Source organism: Aythya marila (assembly GCF_965140915.1).
Source record: "Aythya marila genome assembly, chromosome: 1".
In the NCBI taxonomy this organism is placed as follows: domain Eukaryota; kingdom Metazoa; phylum Chordata; class Aves; order Anseriformes; family Anatidae; genus Aythya; species Aythya marila.
Window position 1 is genome coordinate 148544571 of NC_139042.1, and position 24813 is coordinate 148569383.

General features: G+C 36.0%; 1 protein-coding gene across 2 annotated transcripts; it reads right to left on the minus strand.

Annotated features, from left to right (window-relative positions):
• Positions 1-261: 261 nt before the first annotated feature.
• Positions 262-24752, minus strand: NUP37 (nucleoporin 37). 2 transcript variants are annotated; one of them, XM_082760275.1, is made up of 11 exons: positions 24686-24752; positions 23231-23450; positions 21503-21627; positions 20409-20481; positions 14207-14301; positions 13605-13697; positions 4891-4981; positions 3443-3624; positions 2895-2945; positions 2474-2567; positions 262-1683 (listed from the first exon to the last, which is right to left on the minus strand). In XM_082760275.1, exons 2-11 carry the CDS (start codon positions 23384-23386, stop codon positions 1570-1572), a joined length of 1074 nt encoding a protein of 357 aa, XP_082616401.1. In that variant the 5' UTR covers positions 23387-23450; positions 24686-24752; the 3' UTR covers positions 262-1569. The 2 variants fall into 2 exon arrangements, with proteins under 2 accessions (XP_082616401.1, XP_082616402.1); XM_082760276.1 differs by lacking the exon at positions 13605-13697.
• Between the last annotated feature and the right edge of the window lie 61 nt (positions 24753-24813).

The following is a 24813-nucleotide window of genomic DNA, read 5'->3' on the forward strand; positions in this document are numbered from 1 at the left end:
CTCTCCCCTATCTTTCCGTTAGAAGTCATCATTAGGAAGAGCATCCTCAGTGCATGTGGCTTGCAGACATTTTCCAGTCTTTTACTCTATGGCTAAGAAGCTAGAGAGCTGGTAAGTTCTGGAAAACGATCCAATTGATGTTAGAACAGTTGCTTCTACTTCCTTTTGAGAGACAAAATGCACATTCAATCTGAGATTTCCCCATTTCAGAATTAGACAAAAAAGACAACTGGAACGGCAAAAGTTTTATTGTTCAAACAGATTAACTCCAGAGACTCCTCACATTCCTATCTATAGAAGTTGTTTATATTTGGGATTTGGAGTTAATTTCCTCCAAAATTAGGAGAAGTAAATTCAGTGATAACTGCAGGTTTTGTTCCCTTATTAAGGATAACTGAAGATGAAGCTGTAGGAAATGGGAGCCCCACTGGATAAAGTGGAACAAGGTCTTTCAGACTGTTGCAGTTGCCTGATTATATCATGATTTATGGAGATGGGGCATTACCATCTAAACAATTGGAAGTTCCCAGTCTAGGCCAATTATTGCTTTTTGTTTATTGTGGTAAGTTTTTACTGAATATTAAGAAAGTTCACATGGAAGCAAATGGTGGTAACATACAGCAAATCTCTCCTGCTTAGAAGAGGGTAATTCAGTTTAGACTCCATAGGACAACCGTGAAATTAAAAAGACCTTACAGGTTTTAACTGTACCAATTCAATTACTAAATAGTTTTTCTAAAAAAATATTTACATTGATAAATATAAATCAATAATGATAACAGATTGGAATATGTCTTTTAGTTTGCTGGTAGCTCAGATAAATCTACAAATAAACAAGAGTTAAGCCTGATTTTTTTTTGTCTGTTGATATTCAAAAACTTTGTGTTAAAATAATCGTTTTTTTTAAATTAGTCCACAGTCCAAGGTGACTTAAAAACCTTAAGAGATAACTCATTAAAAAGTAGGAACATATTTTAAATGTGTATAGGAACATACAGAAAAATGGAGTGTGACTTCCAGGAGAAGAAATGTTACAGAACAACTTTATACATTTTATATTTTAAAGTGGGCAGCAGTATAATATCTTTTTGAAAAAATAAATAAATAAGCAGAACTTTAAAACTTTGATTTTCCTGTAAAAGGTTGTAAACAACAACAAGAACAAAACAAACAAACAAAACACCACACAAGCTGTTTGGTATACTGGAACTGAAACCCTATGTTATCTTAATAGAAATAATACTGCTTAAAGTTATTATGATCACACCATTAGCTTCTTCCCAGTTTGTGGAAATACTTTATTCAACAAACACATGCACAGACAACATTTTAAGATATTACATATTGTATCTCTTTCTTATAGAATAGTGATGGTACAGAAAGTTAAGGCAAAGACAGCTGTTCTTGCTGTAGGTACTCTCTGAAAACAACTGAGACTGTCAGATACAAAATCTCTTTAAAAAACTTTAAAAAAAATAAATTCACACCAAATACAACATTTAAAAAGTGTATGTTTTAAGGTAAGTAACAAAGTGTCAAATGTACAAATATTGGAAGTAAATGCTTATTTTACATTTCAGTTACCCAAAAGAAAATTTTATGATCTCCTCCAACTGCACATAAGGGAAGAGTTCTGTGCCAGGTCAGTCCAGATCCTACAGCTGCAGTACCAGTAAGAATGGGCTTAAAAAAAGAACAAGACTGATATCAATACAACTTACCATGAGTGATTATTATACCACATAGACCAAGTTACACGAGCAAACCCCACATATCTAATACTCCTTAATAAACACAGTGAAAATACAACAGAAATCACACTGAAAAATCTGATTATCTGCTACCCAGTTCCAGTAGCTACTTACTACACTTAAGGAAGATGAATCAAAAACTTCCGTGATAACAAACTATTTACCTATTTTCACTATTTTTATTAACATTATTATTTTTAATGCATGCTTTCAAACCTAGAAATTGTTGTAATGACTTCCTGTCATTATGTGTACTCACAACTACTATGTTTGCAAATAATATTTTTATTGTAAACTTTGCAAATGTACACTAACATCAGCAAAACCAAAATACTTCCTGTGCTTTACTTGCACTGTCTCTGAACATATGATCATTACTAATTCAAACCTCAAAAATACACAACCAGATGATTTTTGCATCCTTAGAATTACAAATAAAAAAGAACTTATTAAATAAATAGCTATTTTTTTTTCTCTTTGTATGAATGAGACAAAGTAAAATAAAACATACAGATCAAACTGCATTTTAAATAACAAGTTGAATAGTGTGTGGGAGTTTTTTTTTTTAGAATGGATGAGAAAAAAAAAATAATTAAAAAAAATGACAAAGCAGCATTTCTGGATGGTTTGGGCTACTTTTTAGCTACAGCTTTTAACTATTTATGAGTTTGATTTGAAAAGGACAGATGCAATTCCACCTGAAAGCTGAATTCAAAATTTACCTGGGGATGTCCTAAATGATGAACAAGCAGTTGAGTAGTTGTCTTTCCTGGATAGCCAGTGGTTGCAAACAGGTTTTCATTCACTCGGGACCACCTATGAATTAAAGGGACATACCTTTACAATATTCCTAACAAAAGTGCACACATGCTGGAGTTCTTTCCCTTGTGAGTAACTGTGTGAAGCTATCAGATAGTCCACTGATACCAAAGAAATAAATACATCGCCCACAGCCCTGTATGCGTGTTGTGTTACAGAAAAAGTTAATGGTCATTCATAAATTTCACTAAGATTATGGAGCAGGTCCCACTAATAGTGAGTGAAGAGACACAGTTGTCCCTAAACTCCCAAGTAAGTGCTTGCATATACACAGACTATATCAAAAACAAAACTTGGATAACAAAATATAGATAGCACTTATACCTGAATAATCTGGCTCGATCAACATGGACAGGTCTCTTATCCTGCGGATAACTAAAACAGACATTCCATTTAAAAAACTGTTCTGCAAACAACTATGCATTAAGTATCCAAACCATACTTTTAAGCAATGAAGGGGAAACATTGTCTACTCTTTGTGAAGAAGCTGAGGGAAAAACAGCTTTCCTGCAGCTTACATTTCAATTTGGAAGAAGAAAACTGAAGTAGGTAGTGACTCTACTGAGGTATTTATGATTGTAATAAATGCATAAACCTTACAATGAGAGGTAAACAGTAGAGATGCTGTCTGAAGTGGACCAAAAGAAACAGCATAGTATTTTTCACAGATAAATACTTATTTCACAGATAAATAAGCATGAAAAAGAATGATCTGTACTGATTCCATAGCTGCTGAAGAATGTTCATTTATTTACTGAAAAGGAGGTGTAATACACTGAGCATTTAACTGCTATTTTACCAAAGTAGCCCCATTACTTCATGGGCTGCTTAAGGAGATTCTGAAGAAATACATGTCCTCTGCATAAAAATACCTGGAGCAAGTGATATCCCATATGAGCCAATCATTTCCTGCAACTGCTCCAACTTTAAGAGTATTCTTTAAACACCAGTCTGCTGACATCAGTGGCGTTTGTTCACATTCTAGGGAGAGGATGGCCTGCTGTGTAATTAGATCATAGAATCGTATTGTCCCATTTTTCTCTGCTACCATCAGCTGTAAGAGAAATTAATAGAACTTAGACTGTAATGAATCAGATTTTATCTAAGCTTTTGCTGTTAAAATAGACTATATTTGTTTTTTGTTAAGCAATGTAGAAAGAGTTTCCTTATTAAATGATTAAAAAATGCATTCTGAATGAGGAGGATGCCTTTCAGACAGTCATGAACAACAGTTAAGGAAGGCAAAGCAGCATTAAAAATACTCTGTCCCCTCCTCTCCCATCTCCACCTACTCCCATCCCCCAACATCCAAAGCTGCTTGGGAAAACATGGCTGTCACAGAAACACACTCTGCTGCAAACTAGACCACATGGTGCACCAAGGATTTTGAACTTCAATAAACTTTTCAGTAACCACCAGTCTGTAAGGTTTTATTAGTTTTTTTTTTTGAAGGGGATTTTATTTACTAAAAAAAAAAATAAATTCCTTTGCGTGCTCTTTGATAAGGGTCAGACTAAAAACAAGCTAATATGTAAGATTGGTGTAATATTTCAATATTTTTGCACAGAAAAAATAGGGCTAATTAGGGCTTATCAGGGCCCTAATTAGCTTATGGCTAATCTAGTAAATTTGTTGTGTGAACTAAACTGCCCCGTACCAAATATAGTGGCAAACATTCGAGTTTGATGACACTGGAGTCAACAGTCTTCTTAGTAAGGCCTAAGATACTGGTGGAAACCACAGGAAGAACACCAAGCCTTCCTCTCTATAGCTAAATATTTTGATACCTGATTTGACTGCTTTTTTTCTGTTGTTCAGTGAGTTTTTGTGGTAACCTGAACAGCTATTTGCAGCTACTTAAGGCAGTTATTGATTCACACAACAGGAATAATAAATCCAAGATTGCAAAGACTAGAGTAATTCAGCTAATGAAGCTGAATATTTTTCTCTTGGTAACTTCAAACAGATACTTGGCTTGCTTTACAGGAGTCTGTGTTATCAGTGAATCTTGCTATCATGACTGATACAAATTTTCCTCTGGTAACTGTAAGTTATTATGCAATCAACAGTGACTGATGTATGTAATCACTAAGGAGTATTTCTCATGGGAAGAGCAAGGGATTGACAGTAAAAAGAGAAGAATCTGATTGAGAATTTATTTACAGTGATTTCACATTAGCAGATCCTTCCAATATCTAGTTTCAATATCCACAGGCTCTCCAAACTTAAATCTTACTATAGCATCAAAGATCCATAATTAGAGAAGTATATCCTCCTGTTATTTTAAGGGTGGTAGTGATGAAGAGCTGTAAAGCACAACCTTAAAAGCCTCATCAGGATGCCAGCACACACTCATTCCAGGAGAACGTAAAACAAAATGGGCCTTCTCATTTCCTTCCAAATCCCAGACTCTAGAAGAGGAAAAAGAAAAAAAAGAAAAAAAGGTCAAGTAATTAGCTGTGTATTGCCATTTGACTGAAATAAGTTAAGATTTGGTGCCTCAATACATCCAACAAAGGAAGAGATCAAATGAAACACTGTTCATGCTTTATCACTTCAAGAAGAAAACAGACTAATGGAACACCTAGAATTAAATTTGCAGATGCTTAATATTTGTGCATGGGAGTCAGTAAAAGCAAGCCAGTTCTGAAGAGAGTAATTAAAAAATGAACTAGGTACACCCTTGATTTGAAAGGGCAACATCCAAACAATTTGACAAGCTTAGTTGTCTAGACGTGAAATCTAGATGATACCTTCTCTCTTTATTCATAAGTCAACACTGCAGTATTGGGTCAACATAGATTGACAGGGAAGTGTATGCTGAAACACCAAAACTAGGTTATATGATGAGTGAGTTTTCTCTGGATGCACTCCATGTGAGCATTACTGAGCCATGAAGCTACACAGCTTATAAAATGCAGCAAAAACAATACAGACACTATTTTACCTCATAGCCACTGCTCAGTTGCCTCGTTTCCTACAAAATCAGGAGCTCAGTTGTAGGACAAGGACATCACAGTTGTGAACATAAATTTTAACCACAAGTTAGAGTGGTATTTATATGCATTTTAATACACAAATATATATACATACATCCTTCCTTACTGACATACAAAACCTTAGAATCAGCCAAATTTTCAAGTGTAGTGTTCTGCTCAGTCTTTAGATGAGTGGCTATATACTATTATTGTTTTTTTTTTTTTTTTTTTTTTTCTAGGGGATTTTTGCTGACTTCCTCCAGACTTTTTTAGTTTGTATCTCACCAGGGTGCTGAGAACTTTATATTTAAGAGATTTCAAAAAATTCTTAAATAATACATCATAAGTCTAGACAAAATATATGGGAACAAAGTAAATATATTTAATGAACAATGTTATTTTCTTATGCCAAACCACAACAGATCAAATATTTGTTTTCCCTGCAGAAAACACAGTCTCCAATCTTGAAGGATCAGCGTCCTTATTAAAATAAAGTCAAAACAAAAACCTGACAACTGTTTAAAAAATGAAATATCTACTTGATTAGGTAATTTAGAAACATACAATACTTTCTTCTATTGCCAGAAATTTTGCCTTGTAGATTTGTCCAAGTCAAATCAACACTTTCCATTTGTATTTACTGTGCAGGGAGAAAATTATGATATAACAGAAGACGGTGAATCATTTTGGCCAAAGAAGCATGCCATCATGTTTCCTTCCCTGAACTGAGTGAGATTATTAGGTGTTGAGACAGAAATTTATGCTTTCTACCTCCCTAACTATGTTATTTATAAAATGCCAAAACTAGTATCTCTTATTTTGTCAGGATGTTGGGATTGCTAGTAACAAACACTATAGAAAGAAAGAAAGAAAAAAAAAAAAAAAAAAAAAAAAGGATAAATGCCCCTCATGTATTTCCTTCTTTCTCTATTGATAACAAGCAGGGTATCATTTAGTTTTGGAAAGAAACTGACAATACATATCAAAATAGATCCTTGACTGAATGCATCAAGAACATGTTGTTATGGAAATGTATTTGTGATTATGGAAATTAACTCTTTGTAATATTTCTTTTTGACTAGCACAAGTTACAAATGTGCAGACACAAGTTTTAGCCAAACTGAGTTTCAGTTACTCAGTAATCATAACCAAATCAGCTACAGATGCTAAAAAAGCCTCCTGTTTTCTCCACATTCCTATCACATAAATCAATCTATAAAGACCTAGCATCTTGGTTCACATTCAAACCCCATGAAACTTCACTAATATTACCATGTTTTTATACTCAAACTAGTGTCTACTTTTATCCAAACATTCTTATTTTTTTGTAACTCTGCATTGCATCACCCTCTATCAACCCTCCTCCCTCCATCAACTATTGTTGAACAGACTTACTGAGCTTGTGGTATTATTATTTTTTTTTTCCAATAGTTATAAAAAGATTCCAAAATAAATTTAAAGGATATAAGTTTGAATAACCCCAGTTGAAATGAAGGCCAAAGTTGGAATAATGGAAAGCCTCAAAATTACACATAATCTGCTCAGTAAATTAATTCATTTTTACATAACTAAGAATTGAGAAATCATATAATGCAATGATCACACTATTTAAACTAATACAAAGTTAGAGATAGCTACAAATGTCATTCAAGAGAACTCTTGAAATATTAGTATATTCCTCTTATCACTCACATTCTGTGATTAAACGAACAAATGATAACTGCAGTTATCTCAAAGCATGGAGCTATTCAAACTATGTTGGAACAACTATATTTTATGTAGTATACATGAATGTGGATGATGACATGCGGCGTATGTGCAGCAATTTTACCACAAAATGGACTTTTATTAAAATTGCCAAAGTATTCATTGGAACATCTGAAAACCTGTTTTGTGGCAATAGAGATTACCCTTATTGTACATTCTAACTTTCTGAATAATGAATAATTCTAGCTAGAGAGCAAAACCAAATTATAAATGAATAAAAGTCATCAAAAAGAATAGTATAAGAACAAAACCATATTGTAACTTTAAGGCATTTCTAAAATCTTCAGACAATGGAAGTAAAAAAAAAAAAAAAATATTTTAACATAAGGTTTCGAGCAATCTTTGTGAGTGGGGCTGGGGCACAGAACATCTAGTATCTTTCTGTGACATCTAATACCATCTAATACCTCACCACAAAGCAGGATTGGCTATCCTTGAACTGTCTGACCTACTCTTATAAATGACCAACAATTTTTTTGTGTGTGTTTTTTGTTTTGTTTGTTTTTTTTTTTCCTTTTCTTTTTAAAATTTGACTTAAATATCCTTAAAGTTTCTTTGTATCTCCAGCAGACATATTTGCATTGCAATTGTATAACCAAAAGTATAATGAAAAATTGATGGTTAATATTTCGGTTTTGACTGCGAGGTATAAGAAGTATCATGTAAGACTCTGGGGGGACACACAGGGATGCATACAAAAAACATGCAAAGCCACAAGCTAGACTCCTAAAAATAATTCAAGACTCCCAATTATTTTCATCAATTATAATGCACAGCTAGTTTGATAAACGCTATCAGCATAGCTCAAAAAGGATAACTATTTTACTATCATATTTCTTGTATGAAGAAATACTGTGGAATTCTATCACAACAAACTGATGAACATAGAACAACATGGAATAAAATACTTTATTAAAAAAATCTATAGTTGACAGCACAAAATGGGAAGATACAAATGAAATATAAATTTAAGGCAGGAATAGGTGAGAAAGGCAATTTCACAATATGGCCAGAGACTGAATTGGTCTAACAAGACACAAATGCAACAAGCACTGAAAACATTAAAAAAAAAAAAAAATAAAGAAAAAACACCAATCAACCAATAAAACCAACAAAAAATAATTTATCACTGACTTTTCTTGTCTACTGTCTAGTGAAATACCCATGCAAAATAACTAAGACATAAGAGTACCATGTAAACAAACACGCTGTAGGTAGAAAAATGAAACAAAACTAAACAACTAAACTACAAGCAATATAATAAACTTTGTGACTTTAGTTATATTTATTTTCCAGTGATATCAAACCTTTCCCCAGGAATCTCTGTATAGAGACTAAAACTAACCTCCTGATGGACTGATATTTGTGGTATGTGCAACAAAAACTGGAATTGACAGTGACTGACAAGCCTGGATACCTGAACAAGCTTGCAAAGTGGGCCCATGTGAACCTAAGTCCAAGTGCAAGGTGCTGCACCTGGGTCAGGGTAATCCCAGACATAAGTACAGACTGGGAGAAGAACTCAGTGAGAGCAGCCCTGCAGAGAAGGACATGGGGGTGGATGAAAAGCTCAACATGAGCCAGCAGCACGTGCTTGCAGCCCAGAAGGCCAACCGTATCCTGGGCTGTATCAAAGCAGGCCAAGGGAGGTGATTGTCCCCCTCTACTCTGCCCTTGAGAGATGCTACCTGGAGCACTGTGTCCAAGTTTGGAGCCCCCAGCACAAGAAGGATGTGGGTCTGTGTGAATGGGTCCATAGGAGGGCCATGAAGTTGATCAGAGGGCTGGAGCGCCTCTCCTACGAAGACAGGCTGAAAGAGCTCTGGGGTGACCTCATTGCAATTTTTCAATACTTAAAGGGGGCGCATAAAAAAGATGGAGAGCAATTTTTTGCTCAGTCAGACAATTCTTCACTCGGGGTGGTGAGGCACTGGAAAAGGCTGTCCAGAGAAGCTGTGGATGCCCCATCCCTGCAGCTGTTCAAGGCCAGGTTGAATGAGGTCCTTGGCAACCTGATATGGTGGGGTGGCTTCCTTGCCCATGGAAGAAATGTTGGAGTTAGCTGGTGTTCCCTTCCAATCCGAGCTATTCTATGATTCTTTATTTATATTTTACTTTAACTGTGCTCCACATTAACACATATGACTCATCGATAAAACTGATTCACATTTTTCTTTACTGCAATTAATAATTTAACAGTAGTTATTTTAGCTATTTCCTCTACCAGCATTTTTAACTATTTTCTTTACAATTTTGCGATCAAATTTTAAAAATTTATTTTTTCTGTTCTTAATGAAAGAGTAAAACAATTATGAAATGCTTAAAAAAGTGAAATACAGGAAAATATCCCGCAAGTTCTTCATTAGTTTACTCTATATTATACTTTAAAATATAGAATAAGCAAAATTTGAAATTTGCAATAGCCTGCCAAAGACATAAGTAAACCATAGGTTTGTGAACTGCTTCATCCATCTTGGAATCTAGCCATCCTTGGGAAGGTAATGCACAATACACAGAACACAGGGTTTGAATTTTTCAATCAACTTTTTTGCAAGTTCTAATCTTTTATTTATTTATTTATTTTGTAATTTTTACAGCTGTGGGAATTTTGATCTTGTATATACATACAGTTGTGAATAACTGTAACATGGTGGGGTTTATGAATATTGCAAAGGTGTATTCTTTCAAAAAAAAAAAAAGATACTTTCTAAGGTTATATTAGTTTTGAGATTGTCAGTGCAGAGAATCATGATAATTTTCAAGTGTACATCAGATTTATAAACCAACACCTCTTGTCAATGAATGCCCTTCAATTTACGACTACATGGCACAGAAGACAACTGCAATTATTTTGATGCTCGAGTATTTTTAAACAGTCTCAAATAATCAGTTCTACTTTGCAGCTGGTCTTGTGAGACCAACAAGACCAAGAAATCTACATGTAAAAGCAACAAGAACTCCTGAACTAACTGTTTAGAGGTAAGAACGCTGAAGGCATCACCACAGCCTCTTCTCAACTGGTATCTGACTTAACATTGTCTTCCAACAACAACAACAAAAGACCAAAGCCAGCCATGAGATGTAACTGTTGCAGCAGCTTGTGGCAAGATTGTTTAATGCATGAAAATTGAAAACTTGTGCTCCTTATGAATCTCTGCTAAACTTACCGGAGTGAAGAGGAGGGAAGAACTTGTTTGTCGCTCTGTATGATATACATACTGAGGCACAGTGTTAATTATATCAAGACACAGAGGTGGAACTCTAACAGAACAACTCTGACACACTTGAAACTCCTTGTTCTTGTGCTAATTGTTCTACTACTTCATTCCAAAGGTATTAACAGATGATGTATCCTGAGAAAAATTTCTGAGTAGAAACTGAGTACAGACAGAAAAATTATTCCTCTTCTTACATTACTGCTGAAGCAAATTACACAGTAAGTAAGGAATGATTTTGGTAAGTCTGAGGGAATGCATTTTCCATTACTTTTGAAAGTTTAACCTTTAAGTTCAGTAAAAAAAAATCTTCATGCTCCACATGCATAAATGGAAAAAATAAGAACTCAGCCAAAAAAAATCCTGCTTACTTCACGTGGCTTTGAACCATAGATTTTATGGTTTACTGCATAACTGTCCTTCCGTTATTAACTCCTGATAGCATACACTAATTAAATCATTTGTATTTCCTTCTCCTTTAGTATCAGACCATTGGTTTTAAAACAGTCCTCTTATCTCAGAAACACTGAGCATTTCAAAAAATAAACAAAACATGCCACATATTCAAATACCTCTTTGCTGAATAAACCCAACATTAGTTTAGATCTAATAAAAAAAAAAATCAAGAATAGAGAATAAATTGGAACAAGCTAGGAATAAGTCATACATATTTTTACTACTTATTCCTAATGATTTTGTTGGAAATAGAGACAGGGCAGCTGTGGAAAATCTGCCTGCTGGTTAAAGTACTATTTTTGAGTTCCCTAGGGGTTTTGAAAAATCACAGGCGTTTTAGATTTTCAATTCACGTAAGACAGAGTAGCTCTATTAATGCTACTAGACTGATTTACACCAGTTGATGTTCTGCCCTTTACAAAATCTCATACACAGAATAATCATCCTAACAGCTATTTCTTTCTCTCTTACCAGGTAGCAGATTGCTTCAAACACAAGATCATTTCCTTTGTTTTTATAGCACTTTTTTTCTTCCCCTGAACATTAAATGGTCATGTATATAGCAATCAATATGGTCATAACTTCAAAGAGCAAATATATAATTCATATAATCAGAGAAAAACTAAAACAGTTCCTTAACTGAGACAAATTTTAGGCTATCACAATTATACCAAGAAAAGTCAATGATGATGCTTTCTCATAAGCCTCTTCCCCTATTGCAATGGCTTGCTAAGCCTGCACAGCTGCCGTGCTGCCTTCTCCAGCTGTGAGCTGCACTGTAAGGATGAAGACCAACAGCTTTATAGATTCACAAGCACTATTAGGAGTGTAAGATGGGGGACATTTTGCCAAGGAAAAACAAACTTGTGCACTACAAAACAGTGCTTTTTAGCATACTAAGCTGGTGAAGGGCCTGGAATACAAGTACTACGAGCAGCGGCTGAGGTAACTGGGGTTGTTTAGTCTGGAAAAGAGGAGGCTAAGGGCAGACCATATTGCTCTCTGCAACTACCTGAAAGGAAGGTGTGGGGAGCTGGGGGTTGGCCTCTTCTCTCAGATTAGTAGTGATAGGATCAGAGAGAATGGCTTCAAATTGTGCCATGGAGGTTCAGGTTGGAAATTAGGAAACATTTCTTCTCAGAAAGAGCAGTCAGGCATTGGAATGGGTTGCCTAGGGAGGTGGTGGTGTCATCGTCCCTGGGGGTGTTCAAGGACCTATTAGACGTGGTGGTTAGGGACATGGTTTAGTGGGTGATATTGGTGGTAGGGGGATGGTCGGACCAGATGATCTTGGAGGTCTTTTTCAACCTTAATGATTGTGATTTGTGTTTGCCTTTTATTTCCCGCTGCAAACACTTACATATATCATTTTGGAATGGCTATGATCATGGTATTATGAGCTGCCAGTATCACTGTGTCAGTATGATACTGTCCTTAGGCTATATAATTGCATCTCCCAGTAAGGCTAATAAGTTCAGGTAAGCAAACAATTTCACATGAGTATACTGGTTTTAAACTTGACTCATCTGAAGATAGAATGGATGGACAGAGTCTGTACAGCTCAGAGCTGTACATCATGTCTTATGTCTCCTATTCTTGGAGATCTTTTTTTTTTTATTATTTCTGTCCCACCTGAGGAAATTGACAGTGTACATAATCATAGAATATCTTGAGTTGGAAGAAACCCACAAGGATCATCGAAACTAATTCCTGGCTCCACAAAGAACTATGTAAAAATCAGACCATGTGTCTGAGAGCATTATCCAAACATTTGATCTCCAGCAAGCTTGGTGCCATGACCACTGCCTTGAAGAGCCTGTCCGAGTGCCCGACCACCCTCTGGGTGCAGAACCTTTCCCTAACCCCCAGCCTGACCCTCCCCTGTCTCAGCTCCATGCCGTTCCCTCAGGTCCTGTCGCTGTCCCCAGAGAGCAGAGCTCAGCGCCTGCCCCTCTGCTCCCCTCGTGAGGGAGCTGCAGGCCGCCATGAGGCCTCCCCTCAGCCTGCTCTGCTCGGGGCTGAACAAACCAAGGGACCTCAGCCGTTCCTCCTGTCTTGCCCTCTGGACGCTTCACCATCTTTGTAGCCTTCCTTTGGATACTCTCTAACAGTTGTATGACTCTTATACTATGGTGTCCAAAATTGCACACAGTATACTGAACGTGATGCTGCATCAGTGCAGAGTAGAGCAGCACAATCACTTCCCTTGACTAGCTAGCAGTGCTGTGCCTGATGCACCTCAGGATGTGCTTGGCCCTCCCTGCCATTTACCAAATTCCTTTCTGCAGAGCTGCCCTTCAGCCTTTTGTCCCCCAGTCTGTACATACATCCAAGGTTGTCCCTTCCCAGGTGCAGAATCCGGCACTTGCTCTTGTAAACTTCATATTGTTGGTGATTGCTCAGCCCTCTCGTTTGACAAGATCTCTTTGCAAGGCCTCTTTACCCTTGACGGAGTCAAGAGCTTCTCCTTATTTAGTATGACCTGCAAACTTAGTGCGCATTTGAGTCTTGCATCCAGATCATTTATGAAAACATTGAAGAGAACTGGCCCTTGACTGAAGCTTTGTGGAACCCCACTAGTGACTGGCCTCCAGCCAGCCTGATGTAACCCCACTTACTTTAACCCTTTTAGCAGGACATTCAGCCAGCTGTTCACCCATCGCATTATGGTTTTGTCTAGCTGTATGCTGGGCATTTTGTTCAGAAGGATACTGAAAGAAACAGTAGTGAAAACTTTGCTGAAATACGAAAACATCACATCTACTGGTTTTCCTTGGTCAGCTAGATGAGTGACCTTGTCACAATAGGAAATTCAGTTCACTGAACAGAACATTCTCCCTCATCAACTTGTGCTGGCCATCACCAATAACCGCACCATCTTTCATGTGTTTTTCAATAACTCCCAGAATAATCTTCTCCATAATACCAAGGCAGAACATTTTTCTTCTCATTCATCTAGGAAGTTCAAAACCAGATAGCTTTGAAAAACAAAGAAAAAAAAAAAAAAACAAAAAAAACCAACCCCACAAACAACAAGAAAAACACACACACACACACACACACACACAAAAAAAAGCAAAACACAACCCCCCACAACCCAGTTCACATGACTAATCTTCCCTTTCAAAATGAAGACCTACTAAAAATAAGTAAGGAAGCATATACACACACAGAAAAAGCCAAACTATTATTTCAATGATATTTTGAGCAAAATGCATACCTGCAAGTGTGATCATCACTTACACTTGCAAATTCTTGACCTTCTTTGGGAGAAAACACCAGATCATTAATGTAATCTGAGTGGCCATGAAACATCTGTCAACCAGAAAAAAAGAAATATTTTTAACTTTGAGCAGACTGTTCCACCATTAGTCAACAATATATTCAACAGATCCAGACAATGAAAGATTTGAGTGTAAAATAAAGTTATAATTTCTACATGGAAGGGAAAAATATTCATTAGTAAAACTGGAGATATTTAAAACCTCTAATGCTTGTGTATATTTACACTGTAGGAGAACAGAACACCACTGCTCCTTGTCGTTACCGCAGAGGTCAGCTTGATGCTCTGGTAAGTGGATCAGACCAGAACTTCTTATTCTTTTTCAACCACTGAATTTTGGAGGTAGAAGATAATAAATCTCAGAAAGAAAGAGGAAAATCAGCAGGAAGTGAATGTACACATAATTTATATATTTTAAAGAACTCCAATTATTCATAAGTAACTCTTATCTCTAAACAAGAGTTTTTAATTGGAATTCCTGCAAGCAGCAGGAGGGTTTTTTCCTGAAGGAGCAAAAAGCCAATCACTTGTCCAGTATATTCCCTTTCCCAAGCAGTCAATACATAAATTCCTCAAGAGCAGATATCCACCAGAGATGGCAAAGGACCAAAAGGCTACCTTTAGAATAAAAAGTGAAAAAAGTCTCAATGAAACAATTAACAATGCATGCTGAAGGCTTCATGAAAACTACAAGTGAGGAACAACAGCACATGAAAAACAAGCAGGCCACACAATATCGCAGCCATTAATCACAGTTTCTGTTAAACATTTGAGAGAAACTGACACAGTACTTTATGCTCTTTGCTTTCTTGTACTGAAGAGTAAGGAAAATTGGGTATAGTGCACACTGTTACTGTGAAAGTAATAGATCATCCATTTTCAAATAATAGGACATAATTACCTATGGTGTGAATGTACATATGAACTACCAGTCAAAAGCAAACATTCACAGTTGTATCAGAAAGCATGAAGTCATTTCAAAGGAAACTATTACTATGTAATTGTCCTCAGCTGAAATTTATTAATCATGACATTTTATTTCAAAGTACTGAGAATAATTTATCTATAATGAAATCCAACTTAGTAACATAGCTTCTCTGAATGAGAAGCAGAATCACAGTTCTTAGTAAAAGTTAAAAGGATATTTTTTACATATTCGGAAGGCTTTTCAACTGTCTTAGCCATAAAATCACAACACCATTTTCTTCTCAATTCTGTTAAGTGTTTTGTACTTATCTACAGATATAAGTAATCTTTTAAGCTTTACAATATCTTCAAACATCTAAATTAAAGATCAAATACAGATTCAGCATTAAGCAAGCAGGCAAAACTCATCTCATTTAGGCTGAGTCTGAAGTACTTTCAACCCTGCTGAAATACTTTTTCAACCCTGCCCAGGGCAGGGGGGTTGAAACTAGATGATCTTTAAGGTCCTTTTCAATCCAGGCCATTCTATGATGCTATGACTCAAATTCATTCACATGGTTGTTAGGTATGAGTACATCATCTCTGATCTCATTAGAAAATCTGCAGCTAGTTAAGTATCAGAGTTTGTTCAATCTGAGGATTCGTGTGTGTTTTCTCTCACTATGGTCTTTATGCCAAAAAAATCAATTATAATTACTTAAATCACTTAAAATTTGAACTCAATTATTTGAAGCCCACATGCAGATGTTGGATCTATTACTGTTTCATCCTCTTTACTCTCACTGAGTAAGTCACTAGGCATAGCTGCTATTGTTTTGCCCAAAGTATCATAAAAAGGACACAGAAATATCCACTGGATAATGGCATGACATGAAGAGATGGCAAGGAAAAACCAGGTCGAATGAAAACAATCACTTCTCAGCTTTCTGAAAGAACAAAATACTGTTCTCTGTGTTTGTTCCTCAGAATGAGCTATGCAACTGATCAAAAAGAAAAAAAATAAATCTGTAAACCATGCATAATAATGAAGCTGCCCCTCTAAAAAGTTATGAATGTTCAATACATCAGTTCAATACAGAACCATTTTCAGCAGCCAACTTATTTTTTTTCCCCCAACAGCCCATAATTTCAATGAAACCTTGTGGATTTTACTAGAACTAATACATCCTAAGATGATGCTAAACTATTTAGACAGAAATGCAAGTCTTTTGAAAATTTTCAGCATGCAGAATTCAAATATCCTGCCTCATTTTACATACATAGTTTTGATGAAATATGCTTTTTATTAAACAAAATTTGAAGCAGGAGAAGAAAGCCACAATTCATTTCCAAATGAAAACCTCAGAACAAGAAAAGACTTCATGAAGATCCATCAACCGTACTTTACCTTTTGTTTGTTGTTCTGGGCTTGATCCAGCCCATAAATTTTGGGTTAGTTGTGTTGACAAAGTAATGGAAAACTCAGTATGCTTGAAGTTCCTTGTTGATAATTACATCAAGACAGTTTTTCCACTGGGAAATCAGAGTAAGATTACTCTGTCTATCCCTCCAGAAGCAACACATACTAATTGTTTAATATAAAAGAAAATGTTCAGAGATTACATTTTGACTGTAATGACATACTTCCCTCAGCTTTTTTGCACATTTTGTACCTCCCTTGAAAACCTCATGTGTAAAGTGTGCACTGTACAATGGATCAAAGTCTTCCATGTGTTCATTATGTATTCAACCTTAGGTTCATGAAATAGTTTTTCTGAGGTTTTGATTGACTAATACTAAGAAACCATTCTATCAAACTGTTTACAATTAACTTGGCATAGCTCATAGAATATTTGTGAACCTCTGAGATTTCCAAATACTTTAGATGAGTTAGGTGTTTTTTTTTTTTTCCAATCACAAGACGTATATAGCTCAATGATCATCCAAGTGTAAGAAATTATGATGACTACTTGGAGAAAGTATTTTCTCCACTTTTTGTCAAAGCAACAACAAAAACACACACACAAAAGCAAAAAACAAACAAACAAAAACAAAACAAACAAACAAGAGCCTGGAACGTGCTCTTAAAGACATTTTTACCAATCAAAGAATCACATAATGTTTGGGATTGGAAGGGACCTTGGAAGATCATCTAGTCCAATCCCCCAATAAAAGCACACTATTCCTTTTCACTAATGAGATTCTCACTATTAGGAAATAATCCACATTTTAAGCTGTTTTCTGATCATTTTAAGCATTAGACCAAGCCCGATCCAGTAAAAACAGGAATTTTTACTTCTTCCTCAGTCTCAGTATACCCTTGACGAAGTTCTTAGACTAAGTTCCAGTGGTGAAATTGGCATAAACAGAGCTAATAACTTCATTGCTAAACTGAGGCCCAAACTTCTCATTTGCATAGCATAAGCCCCAAATGGTCTTCAGTATTCTGTTGCGTCAAAAATAAACCATCTATTGTAGCTTCATCTGGCCACGTAGTCGTAACACCTCTTGTATTAATACATCCTCTGTGATCATTACAGTCAAGACTTATCATAATTTTTTTTTCAGATGTGTTACGTAATTGACATACTTTTGCAGTAGAAGCTTGTAACTGCAGGTCAGCACAGTTTGTGTTAGAAAGAAGTCCTAAGGGTAGAAGAATCAGTTCCTCAAAGAATCTTTTTGTACAAAAAATAATTGCTATCTTAATAGAAATATAAGTGTGGCATTTAAAATTTATTTGTAGGCACCCAGACAAAGCTACTGTGTAATATATTCTGCTAAATTAGAAATACATGTTTTAAAGTTTCATTTGTATTGGTCACATACCAGAAAAAAAATCTTATTAGACCTGGGAAAAACAGTAACCCATCACAGAAATTCTATTTTGAAAAAACAGCATTTTTTCAGAATAGAATAGAATAGTAGCACAGACTGTGCTACTGCATTGCCTCCTTTGCTTCTCTGGTTTTAATATTGATCATGCATTGACAGTAAACTACAAAATAACTGTCTCATCAGGTATATTCAAAATGATTGTTTTAAGTGTGTTTTTTTGTAATCTTATTATAATTCAGCAATAAACAGCTTAATATAATTCTTCATTAGAATAAACTTGCTTATTTAAACTTCTTTTTAAAAAAAGTTTAAGTTCATAAGTTATCAAAAATGCGTTTGTGTGAAGTTGTAAGGCTGAATATTTATCATACGTATTTATTTAACTGGAAGCAATGGGTTCCTATTGAGGAAAACAACACATCCCATTGAGAATTCCTAGCGTTAGTCTAGAAGGAGCCCTCAATCAATGTGCAACAGTCTGAAAGCTAGTATAGACATGAAGGCTGCTCCGGAATGTATAAAAGAACACCTTCTGCTAAAGACCAGATGATAAGAGACAGGAGACAAAAAGAGGTATGAAGGCTATGAACTACCACAGCTGTCACTTTTTCAAAATTTTTGGCAAAACCACAAAAATTTGTTGGTCATTAACACCCAGTAATTAAAGATTTCATATTCATTGCACAAGGAAAAAAACACTTATTCATGCCTTGACCCATGCTGAAATTAAGAGACTTGTCACTGATTTTAGCAGACAGTCCACCAGGCCCATTGTTAATCCAAAAAAAAAAAAAAAAGAGAGAGAGACTAGACAGCTGAATTTAGAGCCTGTAGTACCAGGTTCTTCTATGTGTTTGATTATTTCCACTGATTAACCATTCCATTGTCTATACTGTTATTAATGAGTCTACCTATTCTCTTTCTTCCGCGTGCTTACAGACAATTCTATAAATTTCTCAAATTAAAACAGACATACATAATGAGTAAAGTAACTTTATACTCTGCTAAAAAAGTTGAAAGATTAACTCACACCATCAAAGCTGCTTGTCTACAATATCACAAAACTGGCAGATATTATATAAAATGGTAACTTTGGTAAGGAGTGACACACATCAACTTACAAGCAAACAACATTAACAATTTCTAGAAATATTTTGCTAGAAGTGCCAGCCAAGCTGTTTGCAACTGTGTCAGTTATCCTACTTCCTGGCTGACAAGGCCATACAAGGTGATGGACCAAGCATGAAGGAAAGAAAAAATGGGAAGGTGCATGCATGAAGTAACATAGAACATCTTTTCTGAAACTGAAATACTTTTTATTTTTTAGTAATGTCCATTTTTACTTATATATAGCTTTATTTTACTCCATTATTATTTGACCAAGAGTGACATCTGCAATTAATTTACTTTCTGTATGACAAATATTGTCTTACTAATACATACTGCCAAACCACAAAGGAAAGTCAGTTCTTTTCCCCTTCATATTGAATACACAACTCTCAGAGGCATTATCATATTCCAAAGCACTGAAGAAGGAACCCTCACCCCTGATTTTTCAGCACTGATTAGCTTTGTTTGTTCTTGTCTGAAACCTCAACAAAACAAATTCAAACGAACATCTAATTAATATTAATATTTGGACTGGGGTATTGTTTCAAAGGCAAAATTTTGAAGAATACGTACATACCCAAGTGACATAGGAGTTACAAAGACAAGAATGTCTTACAAACAAAAGAAATCTCTTAGACCCGACACCTCTTACATCACTGGTGAAAGAACACTACACTGAAAGAAGAGGAAGCGAAAATGTATTTGAAGGAGTCATTCCCTTTCTTTTTATTTTAGACATAAACAAGCGCTGGCCCATGGCCATGTTTTATATAACTGTCTGCAGTTACGTAAAAAATTCAGTATTCTTTCTTTAAATCTTCTACTGTATGAAATGGTTTCATTGCAACTTTCCTGTTCCCCAAGGAAAGAGACAGATCATTAAATTTGCTCCCCATATAGACAAGTCTAATAAACAATACCACATAATATTTTACAGGTCTCTATGTAAAGGAACCTTTTCCAACACAGTACTTCAAATTCACCTGTAGAATATTTTTAGACCATGTTTTAGACCACAAATAAACCTCTACTTACTTTTTGTCAATTTGGCTGTTACATAAATACTTTAAAATCAAAATATAATATAGCTGATAATCAGTTATGCCCACTTTAAAGATATAAAGGTATATTCAATACACTGATCTTTGCTAGAGATGATGGGTCTGCCAGAGTTTAGTGTTCTACATCATACTGTACATTAAGAAAAGTGAAGCACAAGGTCAGTGAAAGATTAGACTCCACTAGAGACTAAAGAAATATTCAAAATCAGCTCAGTTACCCTTACCTTATATTCATTCTTGTCCTGCAGGTCTGAAGTAAATAGCCTTAACTTCCTATCAGGAGCTGCTGTACAAAACCTGCACTCAACAGAAAAAGAAAAGCCCTTCTGTCAGGTAGCACTGTAATGGCTGATTTTTTTTTTTATTTTATTTTTTTTAAATAAACAAATAAAACAACAAACCAAACCAGATCAACCAAGAGTTTCACCCCATTTTAAACCTGCAAAATGACGTGCAAAAGGAAATTTCGATTTTCAATCAAACGTATATTCTAATTTTTCTGCTTTAGCATCAAGCATTCAGAGCTATAATTGGAACTTGCCTATAAAATATGGTGTATCAAGTGCCAAGAACACTTTTTAATGGAAAGTAATACAAAACATTTTACAAAGCTAAATCTGAATCAACTATGAATTACCTGAAATCTCTCATAACTGCCACAGAATTTACCTTGGAGGAAGTGGCTGATAGAAAAAACAGAACCCTCATGATCAGTGTTTTAAATTACCTAGGGATCAATTTATTAACCAGTCTCCAACTTATTTTAAACAAAAGACTAAAAATATGTAGCAGTAAGCAAACAGTATAGTTTTGAAGAGGCTTACAAGCAATTGAGAACATCTGAATTCATGTTATGTGTATATTTAATAATTGACCATTTTTCTAGACTTGCAGCTTGACAGGTCTCACAAATAGCATCCGACTTACTCCTAATCATAGCCCAAACTATGAAGAACATCATATGTAATTTTACAAAGCAGGCCACGATACTAGTATCATTCTTACAAAGATACATACACATTATACAGATACATACAACAAAAACACTAACTAGGTTGCAGATCAATTAAAATTAAAAGATCTAGTATCTACTGTGAATCCACTGTGGTGAGGAAAGAGTAAGGGGCTCAGGAAGCAGAAAAAAATATATAAGGATGACTAAGAATGACACTGTTGTTCCAATGGTGTTCATAGACTTCCAACAGCAATTTCTTCAGAGTTAGATTTCAGCTGTAAGCATTAAAGTTAGTTCAATATTAAGGACTTAGAGAAAACAGATATGAGACAAGGATTGATTATAGTAATTTATTCAAAATACCTTATCTGGGGAGGTAAAGCATCAAGTCTAGTTTCTGGACTCCATGCTATGGCATCAACTCTGATTCCATGATGAAATGTTCGTAGTGTCTTATATTGCATGCCTTCCACTTCTGCATCCTCTTCCTACAGAAATACTGTAGTTAGCTAATTCAGAATAAGAAGGTTGATGACTTCTAACAAGTCAGATTGATATGAAGTTGAAAGTTAGATGTATCTGCTGCAATAAAGAAAGTATTTACTTGAAATATGTAAGTAATTAAAAATCCATGAAATGATTGCAGTTTCAGACCAAAGTCAACATAGCACAAAACCAAAACTACATTGCACAAAAAGATTTGCAAGACGAACATGCTGAGCCCATTCTTTGCACAAGCAATATCGGCATAGATACAATCAGAACCACTGACAACAGCATGATAAGCACACACTGAAATGCGAAATAATGGGAACAAAAGCAAGGAGGCCATGTAGGCTATCTTCTCTCCCAGTTGTTTTTATTTTATGGAAAAATGCTAGAACAACCTGGTTGTTCTGGAAGAACAGCAGCAGGTAGAAAGGTACCCTTCATCATTTAACATGACCAAAATTACGACCTTGGCTATTCTTCCCAATGGTGAGGGAACTGGATGGTGGCAAAGATGAAACAATTGCTGGGATTGTGGACTTAATGAATCAACTGATCTCCAAAAAGTTCTCAAAAGATCCAGCATAGTACCTCAAAATAACTGAAGGCTATTTTGACAAAATGTTCTCTATGGCACAATTCTGCTTTAAGGAAAAAAATCTCTCTGTATACACTCTGCATAATGTAGAAGCTAGGAAGGACCTACGTGATTTTCAGAAAATTTCCAACAGTAAGACTTTGGGGAATAATAAAGACCAGTTATACTGTTTTCTATATCAGATAGTAAAGTGTAAAAATAGTACCATGTAACAGAAAAGTGAGCTCAAGAAAAAAAAAGTAAAAACAGATTCCAAAGATAAAGGTGTTCTACTATTGATTTTCAAGCATCCACGGGAAAAAAAAAAAACTGCCTCGTTAAAAAAAAAAAAAAAAGTATTACATATAAAAATATACAGTATGCTATTTTACTTTTTAAAAACTTTCATGATATGATGACTGGAAATAATGTCAAGGTGAAAAAACATATTTTACTGTTTCTAACAGTCTGTGAGAGAGACGTAAAAAAAAAAAACAACCTAGAAAGCAGATGTATATTAAGTAATTATTTGCCACTGTCCTTCCCTGAAAGAAATGTCTCTAAGCTTACTTTGGAAATTTTAATTATTCCTTTCTATTCCAGGTATTTGAAATCTTTGCTGCTTTGATAGCTACCTGAAAGCCTTAAAAAAAAATAAAACACCGTACAGCAAACGTTAAGTTACATATTTCCAAAGCTACCTGCTTAAGTTCCCAGGTAGTAGTCACAAACATTTGCAAGAAATACTGAACTGAGATTACTCTTCCAGTAGAGCACTCCTGTTTTCATTGCAGCCTACTCAAAAAGAACTTTACACCAGCAGGATGCTAATACCAATATGTATTTATATATACATTTTTTCTCTTTAAGACCAAATATCCCAAAGTCATTAATGTAATAAAGGAGTAAAACACTTCTTGGCAAAATGGGGAAGGAAAGAAGCAGAAAAGTGACTTTAGTCTTTGTCAGAAGACATGCTGTCAGTTTCACGAAGCAACTAATAAAAGCAATAAACACAAACTAACCTGAAATCTACATGTCCCTATAACTACATAGTTATTGCCACCATATGCAATGAGGGAACATGCATCTCCACTATCAAATGGATTGAATTTTATCACATGCACATAATCTTCACAGTCCACAGTGTAAGCAGCATTTCTAGTAGAATCTTGCTTCATTTTCAGGGGACTATGTCAAAGGATCGTGGAAGTGATGTCTTCTTCAGGATGAAGGTCAATGTTCCTATATGGAAAATATTAAAAAGCATGCATTATGTATTTGCATAAAGGAAAAAGTATTTGTGGCGCAACAAATCAAGATTTCTTGTAACACCGTATTTATGGACACAAAAGGTCAACTTAAGTTCATTATATACAGATTTAACATGTAATTCCAACAATCAAGAGATTTACTAACCTAACTAACCTAATTCACTAACAGACATTCAAAACTTTTTCTACAGACATCAGTAACAACTGCAGATTTTGTGCTACTGATGGCAACCTATCAAGATATGGGATTAAGTAACTCTACGTACCAGAAAAGTCACATACGTAATTTTAAAAATTTCAACCAAATGACAACAAATTATGTATTATTACCATCAAATTCTCTTCCCTGGCATATCTCTTTAAAGGACAATAGGTATCTAACTAAAAGCAGAATTAAAACCACGAAACTCTAAATGCAAACACTATTTTGCAGAATACTTGTTTCATGACATAAGCCAACCCAACTGCAGACAGTGCCTCTATGCCTCTGAACTTGCACAGAAAAAGTTAATTTTCAACTGGATCAAAAGTATACCTAAACATCAATGCTTTACTCTATTCAAGCACTTTTCAAGAAAATCAGACTCCTGTGCTTACACATAGTAGGCTGAGATATACAACTGATTTTGGGATCATCCCAGATTTGACATCAGTGCACACCTTTTGAGAAATGACAATTTTCTCCACGTGCAGCATGGAAAGACAGCGTTAAACTTCAGACCCTCGTCATATTTTGTTGCGTTAATGACCTGAAGGGCTCAGCACCGAGGCTGAACATCACGCCTGGGAGCCACCACAGTTTGATGGGGATAGCACCGGGGACTCAAAGAGGCTCCCCACGTTTGTAGCATGTATTTATTAACCAACACAACAAACCACCACGTTGACAGAAGTATCTTAGCCACATAACTCGCATCGCCACGCTCCTAAGGCCAAACACAACTCCTAGCCCCCTCGAAGGCTCCCCACCAGGGCAGACCCCATGCCTTGGGGCAGCACCAGGGGGACAACCCAGCCCCCCTCCCCACACCCTTCGCCTCCCCGCTCCCTCCCTTCCCCTTGGGGGCCCAGCGGCTGCCCCAAAGGAGCCCACCCCACACCGTGTGGCCCCACAACGCTACGAGCAAGGACCCAACCCCCGCTCCTGCTCGGGTCTGGGGGGAAGCCCTGAGCCCTCTGCGGCTCCCCCCAGCCCTCCCCACGCACCTCTCCGGCCCTGCACGGCTGCGGCTCCCGGCAGCGCCTCCCAGCCCCGGGCCACCTCCTATGCTTCCGGGGCAGCGGCCCTGCGCTCCCTAATTGGGCGGCAGCGGAGGATTTAAATTAAAATCGGC

What these genes read in the sequence shown, in the direction of transcription:
- NUP37 (XM_082760275.1), bottom strand. Translation starts at nt 23,386, where the DNA reads ATGAAGCAAGATTCTACTAGAAATGCTGCTTACACTGTGGACTGTGAA. An exon ending in TGGGATATCACTTGCTCCAG is followed by an intron (nt 2,946 to 3,442) that starts GTATTTTTATGC and finishes TGTCTGTTTTAG; the next exon opens with TTATCCGCAGGATAAGAGAC. An exon ending in GATCGAGCCAGATTATTCAG is followed by an intron (nt 2,568 to 2,894) that starts GTATAAGTGCTA and finishes TTTAATTCATAG; the next exon opens with GTGGTCCCGAGTGAATGAAA.